The sequence below is a fragment of the Nansenia antarctica genome (assembly GCF_963989245.1).
Source record: "Nansenia antarctica genome assembly, chromosome: 6".
Lineage (NCBI taxonomy): Eukaryota > Metazoa > Chordata > Actinopteri > Argentiniformes > Microstomatidae > Nansenia > Nansenia antarctica.
Genome location: NC_137676.1, coordinates 20,642,175 through 20,661,297, shown reverse-complemented (window position 1 = coordinate 20,661,297; position 19,123 = coordinate 20,642,175). Strand labels below are relative to the sequence as shown.

Here is a 19,123-nt window from a genome sequence, read left to right as displayed (position 1 = left end):
GTGGACATGCGTGTGGGGGTGCACACGGGCACCGTCCTGGGGGGGGTCCTGGGGCAGAAGCGCTGGCAGTTTGATGTGTGGTCCACCGACGTCACCGTGGCCAACAAGATGGAGTCTGGGGGGATCCCCGGGTGAGGCCTGCTGATGATGTCACCCAGGGAGAGGCCACCGATGATGATGTCATAGAGGTGGTTATGTAGCAGTGCAGAAGTCAGCCTTTCCTTGATGGGTGTGTGCGTGTGTGTGTGTGTGTGTGTGTGTGTGTGTGTGTGTGTGTGTGATCCAGGCGTGTGCACATCTCCCAGAGCACCATGGAGTGTCTGCATGGTGAGTTTGAGCTGGAGCCTGGGGCCGGGGGGGACAGGTGTGAGTACCTGCTGGAGAAAGGCATCGACACCTACCTGATACTCGCCCCCAACGACACTACGCAGGTCAGTGTTCATGTTGGCAGGCTGGTTTACATGTAGGCTTTGTCTTTAGACCAAAATGTGCATCAGTTTTAGTCACATTTAGTCATTTTTATCCTTCTTAGTTTTAGTGAACAAAAACATTTGAGTCTAGTCTTAGTTTTAGTCATTGACGAAAGGTCGTCGCAGGGACTCCCTTCTTTATATGTCTTATATTCTAATTAATTCAACTAGGTTAAAACAGGTATTGGAATTTGGATGCAAGTTGTTAAAGCAAGATTTCACTCTGTTAACACTTTCTCCAGCGGTAGCCTATTTTATGAAATACTTGATATACTTCAAATACTTGTTCCCACAGGCTCTCTATAATCTGCCTCTCTCTATAATCTGCCTCTCTTTCTGTGTAACTCCCGTACAGTTATTAGTCTAGAAGTGACTTCTGTCTTGCAATAGCGGTGTCATACTTTTGTCACCACAGTTTGCTGCTTCATAAATCACTTTTACCCCTTTACCAACCTCTCCACAATCTGTTTTTGTCAATTGTTCCTCTCTCTTTCTTTCTCCCCTTCTCTCATTTTTGTCTCTTTTTCTCTCTCCTCCCCTTTTTCAGAATCCTGGCACAGTGTCCAATAGAAACTCTCAACAGTTGATTAGCACCAGAGAGACCAATGGGAGCGTGGGCTCAGTCCAGGCTACGCCCACAGGGAACAGACAGGAAGCAAACAAAAAGGTAAACCTGACCCCTGACCTTTAGCCTGAAACGTATCTTCGAGCACACACACATGCACACACACATGCACGCACACATGCGCACACACACACACACACACGCGCGCGCGCACTCAGGCATACACACACACACATACACACACGCGCACACACACACACACACACACGCACACACACACACACGCACACACATACACACACGTACGCACACGTGCACACACACACACACACACAGTTTGCCTTTAAAGGGGGCCCTGTTCAAGACCGTTGTTGCCTGTAGGTGCTGACCAAGATGGCGGACGGAGGCGCGGGTGTGCGGGAGAGCGAGCAGGAGATCAACCGGCTGCTGCACCTGGAGCTGGTGGAGAGAGAGAACAAGGAGCCGTAAGAGCGAGGGGGGAAAAGAGAGGGAACAAAAAGAGAGAGAACGCAAGAGACTGGGTGGGAGAGATGCGGATTTGACCAAGGGGAGAGGCAGAGGGAATTAATCATATATCCATAATCATAATGAGTAGAGGAGATGAAAGAAAGGGGAGAAAGGAGGAGGAGAGGGATGAGAGGAACCCTGGGCTGGAAGGAGGAGGAGGAGAGAGAAAGGAGAGGGAAGGAGGGGATTACAGTTAGAGGAGAAATGCAACAGGGGTGAGAGACTCATCTCCTCACCTCATCTCTCTCCTTCACTCCCTCTCTCTCTCTCTCTCTCTCTCTCTCTCTCTCTCCCCCCCAACCACCCGTCTCTCACTTTCTCGCTCCCTCCTTCTCCCCCCCACCTCTCTCTCTTCCCCCCTCTCTATTCTTTCTCTCCCCAACCACCTGTTTTTCTCTCTCTCTCTCTAACCACCTGTCTCCCACTTTCTCTCTCCCTCTATTTCTCATCCCCCCCTATCAGTGTGAAGGAGCACCGGACCAGCCCGGTGTCCCTGCGCTTCGTGGCGAGGGAGCTGGAGGGGCGCTACTCGTCAGAGAAGGAGAGGCAGAGCGGGGCGGCCTTCTGCTGCTGCTGCCTGGTCCTGCTCTTCACCGCCGCCATGGAGGTGCTCATCGACCCGCTGTACGTTCACACACACACACACACACACACACACACACACACAGAGGTACACACACACACACACACACACTACACACAAACACGAGCACACAAACACACACACACACACACACAGACACACACACACACATACACACACTACACACAAACACACACACACACACACGCACACACACACAGAGGCACACACACACACAGAGGCACACACACAGAGACACACACACACACACACACAGAGGCACACACACACAGAGACACACACACACACACACACACACACACACACACACAAACACGAGCACACACACACACACACACACACACACTACTCGCCTATCCAGCATGGAACATGACACAAACATACTACTAAACTATACAACATACTGTACAACACGTATACATGCTACTTACTGTATGCCACAGGCATGGAGGTGTTCATAGACCCACTGCAGGGGAGGCTAGGGGAGGTAGAAATCGGAGGACGGGCTCATTGTATGCATGGAACGGAATGAGGAATGGTATCAAACACGTATGTTTTACGTATTCCTCATTCTATTTCATCTATTACAATGAGCCCGTCCTCCTACATAATGCAGCCACACATGTCAACTCAGACCCATGTTACAGCTGAAACACTAAAGCCCATTCTCTGAACCAAACCCTCAGTGGCCTAAACTCATTTGTCGAATCAAACACTCTTTTGGCCAAACCTTAAACACTGTTCAGGTACTTAGACACAATTTGCTAAACTCATCCGCTCTTTCTTGCCAAACCTTAAACACATTCTCAGTCACTAAACACATTTCACACTGTGATACACTTGTGTTGCAAAATTGTGAACAGTGGCAGCAGAATGTGAACACAACTCCAACTCAGTTGTCATCTGTTACACAAAACAACTCAACATTTAACACACATGTTTCTAATGATGTGATCAGACCAATTGGGCAGGATAAAAGTCAGTTCAGAGTGCACAGGTGGCACATGTGCATCCATCTACAATGGACGGAAACATACAGAGAGGCAGAGGAGGAAGAGTTTGTGTGAGAGGTGGTGGACGAGTAGGAAGGGAACGAGGAAGACCAAGAACAATCATTACTGATGAAATCCACACAACTATTGTGCACCATGTTGTTGTTCATGGGACAACAATGAGGGAAGCAGGACAAAGAGTCCAACCCAATTTGAGCAGATTCTTTGTGGCCAGAATCATCAGGACATTCAGAGAAGAGAACAGGTAATTGTACTATTTTTACTGGCTGTATACGCTCGTAAGTGCATATTCCCCTTTGTAGAATTGAAAGACGACCAAATGGGGGTGGAAGGACTGCTCTTTTCTCCCAACAACAAGAAGCGCTCATTGTTGACATGGTCCTTCAAAATAATGCCATCCGACTCGTGAAATCCAGCAGAGAGTGATTGAAGACAATGGGCCAATCCCAATTCACCCCTATGGCTTAGTTTTCACCCCTATGGCTTCGTTTTCACCCCTATGGCTTCGTTTTGTGCGTTCACGTTTAGGGTAGGGGTGTCCCAATTCATATTTCATCGAGGGCTAGGGGGAAGGGGGAGGGCTATCCACGCCTTCGTTTGGAGCGATTTCAGGACCAGACTAGCTTCGGAGCCATACCCCTTGATTCCACCATGCATTGCGAATCATCTACAAAAGTCTGATTTCCCTCTTTTCAATACGGAACACAGCCACAAATGTCATTACTTTCTCTGTAATTACTTATTAATAAAGATTTGAAAAATTATGATAACCATCTTATTATCTTAGTTTAATGTCATTTCAATGCATTATAGACCTTTTCTTTATAACAAGCATAACAAAATGCTTGTACACTTTTAGGCCGACATGCTGCTCTAACCTTACAGGCTGATTTGTGGATGACAGTCGCGCAGATGGCATATGACACCTACTAATGTCATTTCAATGCATTATAGCCCTTTTCTTTACAACAAGCATAACACAGTCCAGCGTGCAGGGAATTGACGACATGCATGAAAGGGAGCAACACGGGTATCTACCGGCATTTGGCTCAAGCACAGCCTTCCCATAGAAGGCATGGCACGGAGCGTGATTCACATTTCCGAGATGTACAATTCTGTTTATTTAGAAATAAATTATTACCTGTGGCGTTTGACAGCGGATGATGGTAGACATATTTAATGTTAAGTTATCTATCTAACATTAGGCTGATTTTTGCATGATTAGTCGCGCGTTTTGACCTAGTTCCATGTAACATTTCCCCCCCTTGATGGTATATGACGATATAGCTGTATAGCGGCACTTATTAAACCAAAACAACCCACAATCTAACCCGAGCAGTTGTTATTATTTAATATTATTGAAGGATGTGCCATTTTTGATGGAGAGCAGTGAGCGGGAGACTCAAGGAGCATGTAGTTGACTAATGCAGTGGACAGCGGCTGTTTCTCCAGCGTTCCTGTCACATCGGATTTCGGGAACGCCATAAGAATAAATCTGCGCTCCCTGTAAGTCATGCATTTTTCCATGTTTCCCTTTGATGGCATATGACGCCGTAGATTTAACTAAAGTTCAGACGCGAAGTTGTCCTATATCAGTGCAGACTAGCAGGATAGGAGCACAGGTTTCATACAGGTTAGAGCGCCGTTATTCTGTCATGGTCTGACAATGAGGCATTGTTCTTTTTTATTTGATGACTTGTTTGATCGAATGATAGCGTAAAACTTAAGTTGTGAATGAATCGCGAGCGTCAATGCTTTTCTATGATACTACTGATGACGTATCAGGGTCTTGAAGGGTTGTCCCATTTCATAGGGAAATATTTCAACCACTATGGCTTGTGGCTCTGTTCCGAGGCCTTGGCTCAAAATCGAGTAGCACTCGAAAACCAGCCATAGGGGTAGAAAAGGGAATTGGGATTGAGCCAATGTCAACTTTGATGGAATCAACAGTGTGTCTCTGTCAACTATTGACCGTGTCCTCACACGCAACAGACTTAGCATGAAACAAGTGTACAGAGTACCCTTTGATCGCAACTCTGCAAGAGCCAAAGATCTAAGATATCAGTATGTGCAAGTAAGGGTAACCTACACACACTTTCAGCACTGATGCTTCCAGTACAATTCTATGTTCACAGGCCTACTGTTACTGTAGTACTGTTACTGTAGGCTAGTAGTTGCAGTTGCTACGTTTACAGTACTGTAAACTTGTAATGTAGGTAAATCTGGAGTGCATATACTGTAAATATACTGTAAATGCACTATTGCAGAAGTCTGTCTATCACTTACTGTACTACAGTTTTTCCCGATTGCTAAAACACAATTTTGCTAACTAGGCTGGTTTTATCAAAATACTTAACACAATTCACAAAACCACACACCCAAACTGCAAAATACCTCATATATCCTGCAAAATGAAGCACTGCAACCAAAACTACATATAGCATTATCAAAATCTAACTTTTACACCAAATGGCACACACTTCATTCATAGTACCAGATTTTTGTCGAACTAACTACACACTGTTGGGCATAATGAAAAGCACTCTCATCTTTAGTATGCTTTGCCATAATACTAAAATAGTTCAAATTGTAGAGACTTCTTCAGATTGTTCACATGTACAGACATATTTGCAGATACACACACATGCTGTTGAAACATTTATTTTTATTTTACACCAAACAAGTCAGTGCAACATATGCACAGCAGATATATTTACATTGGAGTGAACAAAAATATGCTCCCAAAAATGTTGAATGTTGTTGAATATGGTGTTGTCTTGGATGATGTGGCTATGAATTTCCCATAATCTGATTTCATTATTTGCCAAAACCAAGTTTACAATGGCAGCTTCCTGTACCCTGTTGAACATTTGGCCCCTTCCTCCACCATGGTTGCGTCTCTCAGTCCTTTAGAAAAACAAAAAAACTAAAATATAGGGCTTGGACAAGGCAGCCTAAAGATATTTCCTCCACAGTAGAGTAAATTGTCCAGCAAACTTGTACAGTTAGTGTATGACATTCATGAAATAAACAGGTGTCACCTAACTGATACACTATGACATGGGGTGTACTACATTGTGGGAAAGAAATGTTGGTTACATACTTGTACTCCAGTCTAAATGTCCGGATGACAGAGGCGACAGTAAAAAGGCTCAAGTTGGGCTGCACTCTCTGTCCAGCCTCTTGCATTGTCAGCCATGGTTGATGACATGATCAACTAAGGTTGCTCTGATTTCATTTGAAAGTTGTTGTCTCCTTTGGCCATGACCTCCTCTACCAGCTCTACCCCTACCTCTTACTCTACCTACCTACTCTTATTCTCCCCCTCCCTCTTCCTCTTCCTCTCTCTGCAACGTCTTCCATTGTTGTTGTAAAAAGAAAGGTGCTCCTGTGGTCTTTTTATAGTGCTTACTTCCTGATTGAAGTGGTAACAATTAACCAAAGTGTAATTTTGAATGGCAGTGTTTTGAAATGGCAAACATGTGACTTTATGTCAGATTGTTGTGTCTTAGGCAGATAACCGTGTTCAGTGCATTTAAAAAGTGCCATTTTGAATAGCAAAATGTGTGTAAAGCAGAAAATGTTTTAAGAGTTTTGGAGACTTGAGAAGAGGTTTTGCTCTCTGTGTGTCAGTTTGTGCGATGCATGTCATCTTATTGAGTTAGCAATTGGAAAAAACTGTAAACTACTTTTTAATCTATTTTTATAGAGAGTGTTTGAACTGGATTCCATTGAAAGGCCCCATGAATACATTTTCATAGATGAAGCAGGGTTCAGTCTGGCGAAAAGGAGGCAGAGAGGCAGGAACACAATTGGTCAACGTGCCATTGTGGAAGTCCCTGGCCAGCGTGGTGGCAATGTCACCCTTTGTGCAGCCATAAGTAACTGGGGGGTTCTCCAACGTCATGCAAACCTGGGGCCATATAACACTGAACATCTCCTTACATTTCTGGGTGGTCTACAGGATAATATAGCTGTGCATGAGCAGCTGCATCAGCAAGCAGTTCATCCTGTATATGTCATAGTTTGGGACAATGTGAGCTTTCACCGTGCTGTCCTGATACGTGAGTGGTTCACCAACAACCAGTGCTTCATAATGGTTTTCTTTCCACCTTACAGCCCCTTCCTGAATCCAATAGAGGAGTTTTTCTCTGCGTGGCGGTGGAAGGACAGACAGCCCTACACCAGGGCAAATTTATTGCAGGCTATGGAACAGGCCTGTGATGATATAACTGTGGAGTCTTGTCAAGGCTGGGTTCGGCACACCAGAGGGTTTTTCCCCGTTGCCTGGCAAGGAAATATATTGTCTGTGACGTAGATGAAGTCCTCTGGCTGGACCACGCACAAAGACATGATGTTGGAGAATGAATCTCACTGAGTTTGATTGTGCAGTAATGTGCTTTTCATTTAGCTTTTTTAGTTTTTGTTATGAAAGTTCTGAATGTAGATATCAATAATAATAATTTAATAATTTTGCCATTTAGCAGACGCTTTTATCCAAAGCGACTTACAATTACGAATTACAGGGACATTCCCCCTGGAGTAACTGAGGGCTAAGTGCCTTACCCAAGGGCACACTAGTAGTGGTGTGGCTTCAGGCGGGATTTGAACTCACAACCTTCCGATCCCAAGTCCAACTCACTATCCACTAGACCACCACTACCCCTATACCACTTGATATCTGCATTAAAAAAAAAAAGTTTACATTATGATGAAAACTAATGATGACTTAAGAGAACACAAAGTGTACTGTTAAGAGCAGGATGTGACAAACATTTCCCAACTGACCCACAATTCTACCTGCCTAATTGAAACATCAGATCCTCTGTGGCACATTTGGACAAACAGGAATTCTCCATTTTATAAACAGCATCCAATTTACAAAAATATAACAGATTGGTTTCTAGTGAGGGAAAATTAAGGAGAAAAGTCACTAATTCCAGTAAGACGATTGGTTGAGCGGCTTTCTTAAAAAAGAAAAGAAAAAAAGAAACAAACAAAGATGATGATGTCATCCTGGATGGAAAGTTGGGGTCACATTTCCCCACACTGGGAGATTAAGATGGGGAGCTTGGGTTTGTTGTTAGGGCCAGTGGGGACGTTCTCAATTTTCCTCATGACAAGCAAGCCGTCGACCACTTTTCCGAACACCACGTGCTCGGATATCAATATCACTTTGACTACGATAAGTTTTTGCTAAATGCATTTACTATAAACATTTTCTGTTAACTACATGCCCTGGATGCTGTGTCCTAAATGATTGTATGTAGTGTCTAATGAATGCTCTGTGGTGAATATATTTTTACTTGCTGTGTGTATGATCTGAATACAGTGTGCGGTTTTGAACACAGGATACGTGGTTTTGAGGTGTAGTTTTATTTTGGTAGGAAAGACTGGGGTTTTGTGAATGTAGTTTGAATTTTTGGATTTGTGTTTAAGGTTTTGAGAAAATGGGTGAACTGAGAACATCTGTAATAACACAGCCTACCGATGGAATGGTGTTCCACTATGACTGTGTTTGACTCTGTTACGCCCCCTGGTGTCTATGACTGTGTTTGACCCTGTTACGCCCCCTGGTGTCTATGACTGTGTTTGACTCTGTTACGCCCCCTGGTGTCTCGGGGTAGCAGGACATAAAGCAACTGATTGGACCAGTGAGTCCTTGGGTGCAGTCAGACAAAAACCAGGAAACCCAAAAATGCAATAAAGGGATATTTATTGGTAAAGCAACACAGGGAGCAGAGAGGACTAACAGTGGCACCAAATAAAAGTCATAATCCAAAATAATAATCCCACCCCCCTTTACAGGTGCCAGGCACCTCAAAGTACAGTGGGTGGTGCTCACGCTGAACTGGGGCTCTCTCTGATAGGCTGATAGTGAACTACATGACCTTGTTTCTCTCTCTCTGATAGACTGATAGTGAACTACATGACCTTGTTTCTCTCTCTCTGATAGGCTGATAGTGAACTATGTAACCTTGTTTCTCTCTCTGATAGGCTGATAGTGAACTACATGACCTTGTTTCTCTCTCTGATAGGCTGATCGTGAACTACATGACCTTGTTTCTCTCTCTGATAGGCTGATAGTGAACTACGTAACCTTGTTTCTCTCTCTGATAGGCTGATAGTGAACTACGTAACCTTGTTTCTCTCTCTGATAGGCTGATAGTGAACTATGTAACCTTGTTTCTCCCTCTGATAGGCTGATAGTGAACTATGTAACCTTGTTTCTCTCTCTGATAGGCTGATAATGAACTACAGGACCTTGTTTCTCTCTCTGATAGGCTGATAGTGAACTATGTAACCTTGTTTCTCTCTCTGATAGGCTGATAATGAACTACATGACCTTGTTTCTCTCTCTGATAGGCTGATAATGAACTACATGACCTTGTTTCTCTCTCTGATAGGCTGATAGTGAACTACATGACCTTGTTTCTCTCTCTGATAGGCTGATAGTGAACTATGTAACCTTGTTTCTCTCTCTGATAGGCTGATAGTGAACTACATGACCTTGTTTCTCTCTCTGATAGGCTGATAGTGAACTATGTAACCTTGTTTCTCTCTCTGATAGGCTGATAATGAACTACATGACCTTGTTTCTCTCTCTGATAGGCTGATAGTGAACTACATGACCTTGTTTCTCTCTCTGATAGGCTGATAGTGAACTACATGACCTTGTTTCTCTCTCTGATAGGCTGATAGTGAACTATGTAACCTTGGCCATTGGAGAAGTCCTGCTGCTCATCCTCACCATCTGTTCCCTGGCCGCCGTCTTCCCCAGAGTGAGTCACCCTGATGATGATGATGATGATGATGATAAGGATGATGGTGGTGATGATGATGATGATGAGGATGATGATGAGGATGATGATGGTGATGATGATGATGGTGGTGATGATGATGATGGTTATAGTGTTGGTGTTGATGATAATGGTGATGATGATGATAATGGTGATGGTGATGATGATGATGATGATGGTGATGGTGATGGTAAATGGACTGACTTATATAGCGCCTTTATCCAAAGAGCTTTACAACGGCCTCTCATTCACCCATTCACACACCAATGGCGGCAAGCTACCATGCAAGGCACTGGGCCGCTCATTGGGAGCAATTTGGGGTTCAGTGTCTTGCCCAAGGACACCTCGACATGCGATCATTAGACGGCAGCTCTACCTCCTGAACCACAGCCGCCCGATGGTGATGGTGATGATGATGATGATGGTGATGATGATGGTTTTAGTTTTAAACCATGTATAATGGTGTGTGTGTGTGTGTGTGTGTGTGTGTGACAGATGTTCTCCAAGAGGCTGGTGTCGTTCTCGATGTGGATCGATCGGACACGTTGGGCCAGAAACACCTGGGCCATGGCAGCCATCTTTGTTCTAACCATGGCAGAGGTGGCGGACATGGTGAGACCTCTGTGTGTGTGTGTGTGTGTGTGTGTGTGTGTGTGTGTGTGCGTGAGCGTGTGTGTGTATGTATGTCTGTGTGTGTTCTGCATATGGTGTGTGTGCCCACGTGTGTGTGTCTTCTCACCTGTGTGCTATCACATCCCTGTCTGCCTCTATGATTACCTATCCCCAAAGGGGTCCATTACGGAGCTTTAGCTGTCTGTTTCACTGCCTGCTCATTTGGACGGCCCCACTGGGAGAGCCTGTGACACACTTTACTGCCTTTTTAGTCAGGCATGGACAGCGTCTACTAGAGCGTCCACTGGTGTCTCTGTCTGTTACCATGTCCGGATGTGTCTTCCTGGTGTTACACATAACTACACTGAACAAAAATATAAACGCAACACTGCTCGACCTAAGACTTTTTCTATGTGCACAAAAGGCCTATGTGTTCACAAATGTGTTTAAATCTGTAGTAATCGAGGTAATCCACCTAACCTGACAGGTGTGGCATATCCAGATGCTGATTAGACAGCATGATTATTGCACAGATGTGCCTTAGGCTGGTCACAATAAAAGGCCACTCTAAAATGTAGGTATTGAGGGAGTGTTTATATTTTTGTTTAGTGCATATTGCAGGAATGACCACTGGGACAGAGATGTTTAGTGTGGTGTGGGACATTGGCTTGACATTAAATAAAACTTGTTTTACCTTGTTTCTGCTCTGACCTACAGTGGGGTGCAGAAATGTGGGCACCCCTAGTCAAAATGCCTTTTACAATTAATATCTAAGTGAAAAGAAGCAAACCTAACCTCTAAATGGTACAAAGTTAAACATGTTTCATCACATTTTAAAGCAAGATTAATTTTTATTTTTAACGTTTTACTTTTTAAGGAAAAAGGCCTTGTGCAAAAGTTTGGGAACCCTGTCAGCTAGTACTTTGTAACTACTCCTCAGGCAACTATAACAACTTGCAAACGCTTCCTGTAGCCAGTCTTTCAATTCTTGTTTTGGGAATTTTCCCCCATTCTTCCTGGCAGAACACCTCTAGCTCAGAAATATTCTTCGGCCTTCTTGCATGCACGGCATGTTTGAGATCTCTCCACAGATTTTTGATAATATTCATTATATAGCCATTCCGAAACCTTCATCTGTCTTACCTGGACGTACTTCCTGGTTAATTTTGAGCTTCGGGTCATTGTCTTGCAGGAATACCCAACCTCTCTTCAACTTCAATTTCTGGACTGACCTTCGAACATTAGCATCTAGAATGTGTTGATATTTGGTGGAATCCATTCTTCACCCACACAATATTGCCTGTGCCCCCAGCTGCTACACAATCCCAAAGCATAATGGATCCACCTCCATGCTTAACAGTTGGCAAGGTGTTCTCTACAAATGCTTCATCCTTTTTCTCCAAACATACACTACCGTTCAAAGGTTTGGGGTCACTTAGAATATATATTTTTTTTTTTTCAATGAAGATAACATTAAATAAACATTAAACTTTCATATGAAACTCGACAGTCTATTCTTGTTCTTAGCAATGAAGGCTATTCCATGTGAGAAATTGTCAAGAAACTGAACATTTCCTACAACAGTGTGTACTACTCCCTTCAGGCTCTGACCAGCACAAACAGGCTCTAACCAGAGTAGAAAGAGAAGTGGGAGGCCCCAGTGCACAACTGAGCAAGAAGACAAGTACATTAGAGTCTCTAGTTTGAGAAATAGACGCCTCACAGGTCCTGAAGTGGCAGCTTGGCCTTCAACTCCTTTTGGTGTGTGTGCGAGTGTACTGTGTGTTATCTTCTTCTTCTGGCCCCCGGCCGTTAGTCATGGTGAGAGTGGTTGCACACTTTGTCGGCAACTGTATCCACCTGTGGGAGCAGCCTGGTCTTGCGCAACGTTAGACACACACACATTCTGTTATGTTTTTAAGAAATCAGTAAGCATTAAGAAATCAGTAAGCATATGCACACAGTTATATTTTTAGGATGAACAGACATTTTTATACAGTTAATTCTATGTGCGTTCTAAAGCACTAATTGGCCAGTTATTTGATCTTCAAACCCATTCCCTCATGACTAGGTCAGTGTGTCCTTTATCAGAATAGCTTGTGAAAACATAACTGTTGCCCGGCCCACAGAGTCCCATGACTTGGGATTCGATTAACAAGTTAAAATACAGTATAGAAGAATAGACTTATCATTAATCATTAGTTATGAAATTATAAAATCAGTACAGGAAAATAGAATATCATAACAGCAGGTGCAAAATGGTTGTTAGCACATAGGTAAAAATAAGTAATTTACAGGCGGTTTGAATCATAATACTTTCTTTTAGTCAGGAGCGTTTCTTCTTCATGTCGCTCAAAAGCAGAACCTCTCTTTTGGCTTTGCGTGACCTTCCCATTTTTCTCAACTGACCTCAGTCACATATTATTTAAATGAGCACATAGTACATGATTTATCACTTCTAGTTATTTTAATACAAATTCCCAACACTAGCTAGCATTGTGCTTTATTATACGGCAGGGAAATAGACTCCTGGGGGACAACAACAAACAAAATAATTGTTGTTCTTTACCACAAAGGTTCTCCAGAATGTATGTAAAAAAATACTTCGCAAAGTGCAAACAAAAATGTTGCCGACATGACAACCGTACACAAAAAAGCATGTCACCGTGGACATAATATGCCAAATCAAGATAACAAAACAAAACAAAAAAATCAAGAAAGTAACCAAGTTATTGTCCAAACAAGCATTAAATCAAGAGTTTGTTCTTAAGAGATCGCAATCAGAGCCAATGTCCATGAACACATTTTGGGTTAGGGTTAGCACAAATCCACAATCTTCTCTCTGGGTTTTTTTTCTTCTTTTTCTGACGGAATTCTGTAGAAGCACAACCCAGGGTCGTCTCCTCGTCGGTTAGTGCACCCGATTGCACAGCAACTATCCAGCATTTTGTCAAACAACTAACTACTTGGTAAAAACCTGATAAAATAGCTGGCAGGCAGCGGAAGAAAGATTTGTTTTGCCCGCCAGGTGGGCGTTCCTATAAGAATTTTACGTTTGAAGCGTTGAGGTCTGAGCTGCCTTGTGCGCATGCGCTGCTGTTATACCAACGAACCAGATGTGCCAACAACGAATTGTGAATTGCAATGTACAGTTTATTCACAATTGTATGTTTAGAACGTATTGGGGTCCATTCCATTCCTCTGATGTACATTTTTACGTTCACTCATAGTAATTTAAATGTTCCTGTCTGAACAATTCAGAATACTAACTCTACTGAATAAAGCGTAGTTGTTGTTTTTACAGTGCTGGTGGTGAAGATCTATTTCCCGCTCATGCTCGTATTGATCTTGATTTGCCATTATCTGGCAACAAAAAACAAAAAGAAGCGCCAGTAGGGCGAACGCCATACGTTGTTGTGGGTCCATCATTCGTGTCTCTGTTGAATTCCCTCTACATTTTTCTGACCAATCAACTACCACGTCTGTTGCTTCGATTGCGTGCTTTGATTGCTTCGATGACGTATGTTACTTCGTTTACATAAAGGGCTGTGAGAACGCAAATCAGAGAAATAATTTATGCAACAATGTTGCAATCTCATCCACTTGCTCTGGGTCATGATTCAGATTTTCATGTGAGAACATGACCTTAATCTCAGATTTACTCCCCAAACCTAATCTAGGGGGATTTTGCAGGAATTGCTTCATCATGGACCAGAATCTCAAAGGAATGTTTACAACATCTTGTGGAATTAATGCCACAAAGAATTGAGGCTGTTTTGAGAGCAAAGGGAGGCCCAACCCAGTATTAGTATAGTGTTCCTAATTAAGTGTCCAGTGAGTGTACTGTACATCGAATGTCTTTCTCTGACACTGCTCACCTTGACGCCACAGCTGAGCTGCGTCCCGCCGCCCCTCCGTCTCCTCAACACCACCGCGGGCCTCACCCTGGAGTCGCTAGGCAACGGCGGCGGTTGCGCGGGGAACCCCAAACACTACAGCTACATGGCGGTGCTGTCGCTGGTGGCGACCACCATGCTGGTGCAGGCCAGCAGCCTGATCAAGCTGGGGCTCATGCTGCTGGTCGTCGTGGCGACCGGCGCCGTCAACATCTACAGCTGGAGGGACATCTACGACCTGTACGACTTCCTCAGGTTCAGCGGCTACAGGTGAGACGCGCTCCAGGCGTGTAGACGGTGTGTGTAGGTCAGGGTTAGGGTGAGTCATGCTCCAGGCTACTGTAGACGGTGTGTGTAGGTCAGGGTTAGGGTGAGTCATGCGAGGTACTCCTACAACGAGATACAGGATCTTACCGCTCATCGTGGCGTTGCATTGCATGACTACATGTGTAGGATCAATGTACAACAATATGACCCTCTCTCTCGCTACCTCTCTCTCTCTCTCTACCTCCCCCCCTCTTGCTCTCTACCTCTATCTATCTCTCTACCTCTCCCTTCCTCTCTCTCTCTCTCTCTCTCTCCCCCTCTCCCCCCTCTCTCCTCAGGACGTCTATAGTTCCCTCTAAGTACCTCATGACGATGATGATCATTATGATGATGATTAGCTTCTACTACTTCGGCAGACATGTGAGTGTCTCACCTCTTCCTCATCCACACCCACACTCCACCTCCTCCTACACCCACCACACTCACCCACAATCCACCTCCTCCTACACCCACACCACATACACCACATCCGCACCACATCCACCACACCCGCACCACATCCACCACATCCACACCACATCCAGCACATCAGCCACACCCACACCATATCCACCACATCTACACCACCTCTACACCTACACATCTACACCACCTTTACACCACCTCTACACCACCTTTACACCTACACATCTACACCACCTCTACACCTACACATCTACACCACCTCTACAACTACACATCTACACCACCTCTACACCTACACATCTACACCACCTCTACACCACCTCTACACCTACACATCTACACCACCTCTACACCTACACATCTACACCACCTCTACACCACCTCTACACCTACACATCTACACCACCTCTACACCACCTCTACACCTACACATCTACACCACCTCTACACCACCTCTACACCTACACATCTACACCACCTCTACACCATCTCTACACCTACACATCTACACCACCTCTACACCACCTCTACACCACATCTACACATCTACACCACATCTACACCACCTCTACACCACCTCTACACCACATCTACACCACCTCTACACCACCTCTACACCACATCTACACCACATCTACACCACCTCTACACCACCTCTACACCACATCTACACATCTACACCACATCTACACCACATCTACACATCTACACCACCTCTACACCACATCTACACCACCTCTACACATCTACACCACATCTACACCACCTCTACACCACATCTACACATCTACACCACCTCTACACCACATCTACACATATCTACACCACCTCTACACCACATATACACATCTACACCACATCTACACCACATCTACACCACATCTACACATATCTACACCACCTCTACACCACATATACACATCTACACCACATCTACACCACATCTACACCACATCTACACATCTACACCACCTCTACACCACATCTACACCACCTCTACACATCTACACATCTACACCACATCTACACATCTACACCACCTCTACACATCCACTCCACATCTACACCACATCTACACATCTACACCACCTCTACACATCTACACCACATCTACACATCTACACCACATCTACACATCTACACCACCTCTACACCACATCTACACCACATCCACACCACATCCACCACATCAACACCACATCCACCCCCTCCACCACATCCACACCACATCCACCACATCCACACCACATCCACCACATCCACACCACATCCACCACATCCACACCACATCCACCACACACACCACTCCTAGTCAGCCTGGTGATTTTAATTAATTAATTAGCTAATAAAAGTTATTATTAGTTATTATTATTATCATCATAATTCTTTGTCACCACCTCTCTCTCACTTTGTCACACACACACACACACACACACACACACACACACACACGTAGGTGGAGAGGCAGTCCCGGAGGCTGTTCCTGTGGAAGATGGAGGTGCATGACCAGAAGGAGAAGGTGTTTGAGATGAGGCGTTGCAACGAAGCGCTGGTCACCAACATGCTGCCTGAACATGTAGCCAAACACTTCCTGGGCTCCAAAAAGAGGGATGAGGTGAGAGAGAGAAAAAGTGAGAGATAGAGAAAGTGAAAAGGCTCTCTCTTGAAGTCATTAGAGCGAGAGAATTAAGGACATGTTAAAAGTATAAACGAACCAATAAAAGGAAATACATTTAAACTTTTTCTTCTAATGTAGGAGTTGTACAGCCAGGCCTATGATGAGATAGGCGTGATGTTCGCCTCCATCCCCAACTTCTCCGACTTCTACACGGAGGAGGGCATCAACAACGGAGGCATCGAGTGTCTGAGGATCCTCAACGAGATCATCTCTGACTTTGACAGCGTGAGTCACCTCCCAGAGCTTGTGTGTGTGTTTGTGTGTGTGTGTGTGTGTGTGTGTGTGTGTTACGCCCCCTGGTGACTCAGGGTAGCAGGGCGCAACATAAAGCAACAGAATGGGACCAGTGAGGGTGCAGTCACACAAAAACCAGGAAACCCAAAATTGCAATAAATGAATATTTATTGATAAAGCAACACAGGGAACAGAGAGGACTAACAGTGGCACCAAATAAAAGTGATAATCCAAAATAATAATCCCACCCCCTCTTTACAGGTGCTAGGCACCTGAAATTAGTGATGGGGGAAACAAGGCTTTCGATGCATTGACACATTCAACACAACTGTGCCGGAAAAAGTGTAGATCTATCGATGCAGTTGATACAGCAGCTCCATAATGACATCTGCTGGTCAGGTCATGGTATGGCGGCTGTATCGACTAAAGCCCAATTTATACTTCTGCGTAAAATCTACGCCGTAGCCTACGCCGTACCTTCGCGCACAAAATGTAACTACGCGGCACACCTACGCAGACCGTAAGAATTGTGATTGGTCCGCTTGGTAGCGTCACATGATTCCGACTTCTTTCTTCCGCTTCTCATCCGCTGCTAGACCGCCATATTTGAAACATGGATCAAGTGGAAGAGAGACTTGCAGAGGAGATCCACAAATACGTACATTTGTACGACTCCTCTTCGTATAGTTCAGTATATACAGTGGGGCAAAAAAGTATTTAGTCAGCCACCAATTGTGCAAGTTCTCCCACTTAAAAAGATGAGAGAGGCCTGTGGAAAGAATCCAGAAATCACATTGTAGGATTTTTAATGAATTAATTGGTAAATTCCTCAGTAGAATAGGTATTTGGTCACCTACAAACAAGCAAGATTTCTGGCTCTCACAGACCTGTAACTTCTTCTGAGGCTCCTCTGTCCTCCACTCGTTACCTGTATTAATGGCACCTGTTTGAACTTGTTATCAGTATAAAAGACACCTGTCCACAACCTCAAACAGTCACACTCCAAACTCCACTATGGCCAAGACCAAAGAGCTGTCAAAGGACACCAGAAACAAAGACTGAATCTGCAATAGGTAAGCAGCTTGGTGTGAAGAAATCAACTGTGGGAGCAATTATTAGAAAATGGAAGACATACAAGACCACTGATAATCTCCCTCGATCTGGGGCTCCACGCAAGATCTCACCCCGTGGGGTCAAAATGATCACAAGAACGGTGAGCAAAAATCCCAGAACCACACCTAGTGAATGACCTGCAGAGAGCTGGGACCAAAGTAACAAAGGCTACCATCAGTAACACACTACGCTGCCAGGGACTCAAATCCTGCAGTGCCAGACGTGTCCCCCTGCTTAAGTCAGGCCCGTCTGAAGTTTACTAGAGAGCATTTGGATGATCCAGAAGAGGATTGGGAGAATGTCATATGGTCAGATGAAACCAAAATAAAACTTTTTGGTAAAAACTCAACTCGTTGTGTTTGGAGGAGAAAGCATGCTGAGTTGCATCCAAAGAACACCATACCTACTGTGAAGCATGGGGGTGGAAACATAATGCTTTGGGGCTGTTTTTCTGCAAAGGGACCAGGACGACTGATCCGTGTAAAGGAAAGAATGAATGGGGCCATGTATCGTGAGATTTTGAGTGAAAACCTCCTTCCATCAGCAAGGGCATTGAAGATGAAACGTGGCTGGGTCTTTCAGCATGACAATGATCCCAAACACACCGCCCGGGCAGCGAAGGAGTGGCTTCGTAAGAAGCATTTCAAGGTCCTGGAGTGGCCTAGCCAGTCTCCGGATCTCAACCCCATAGAAAATCTTTGGAGGGAGTTGAAAGTCTGTGTTGCCCAGCGACAGCCCCAAAACATCACTGCTCTAGAGGAGATCTGCATGGAGGAATGGGCCAAAATACCAGCAACAGTGTGTGAAAACCATGTGAAGACTTACAGAAAACGTTTGACCTCTGTCATTGCCAACAAAGGGCATATAACAAAGTATTG

General features: G+C 44.5%; 1 protein-coding gene across 1 annotated transcript in view; it reads left to right on the top strand.

Annotated features, from left to right (window-relative positions):
• Window positions 1-19,123, top strand: part of LOC308159557 (adenylate cyclase type 3-like) — a 62,257-nt gene that overhangs the window by 17,336 nt on the left and 25,798 nt on the right. Inside the window, exons 6-16 of the mRNA XM_080533370.1 lie at window positions 1-131; window positions 287-431; window positions 1,018-1,137; window positions 1,417-1,520; window positions 2,026-2,187; window positions 9,875-9,962; window positions 10,476-10,592; window positions 14,484-14,758; window positions 15,094-15,175; window positions 16,677-16,835; window positions 16,977-17,123. The exon at window positions 1-131 is cut by the window's left edge and continues 28 nt beyond it. Of these exons, the coding sequence (XP_080389496.1) occupies window positions 1-131; window positions 287-431; window positions 1,018-1,137; window positions 1,417-1,520; window positions 2,026-2,187; window positions 9,875-9,962; window positions 10,476-10,592; window positions 14,484-14,758; window positions 15,094-15,175; window positions 16,677-16,835; window positions 16,977-17,123 (1,530 nt within the window). The remainder of the gene's footprint in view (window positions 132-286; window positions 432-1,017; window positions 1,138-1,416; window positions 1,521-2,025; window positions 2,188-9,874; window positions 9,963-10,475; window positions 10,593-14,483; window positions 14,759-15,093; window positions 15,176-16,676; window positions 16,836-16,976; window positions 17,124-19,123) is intronic.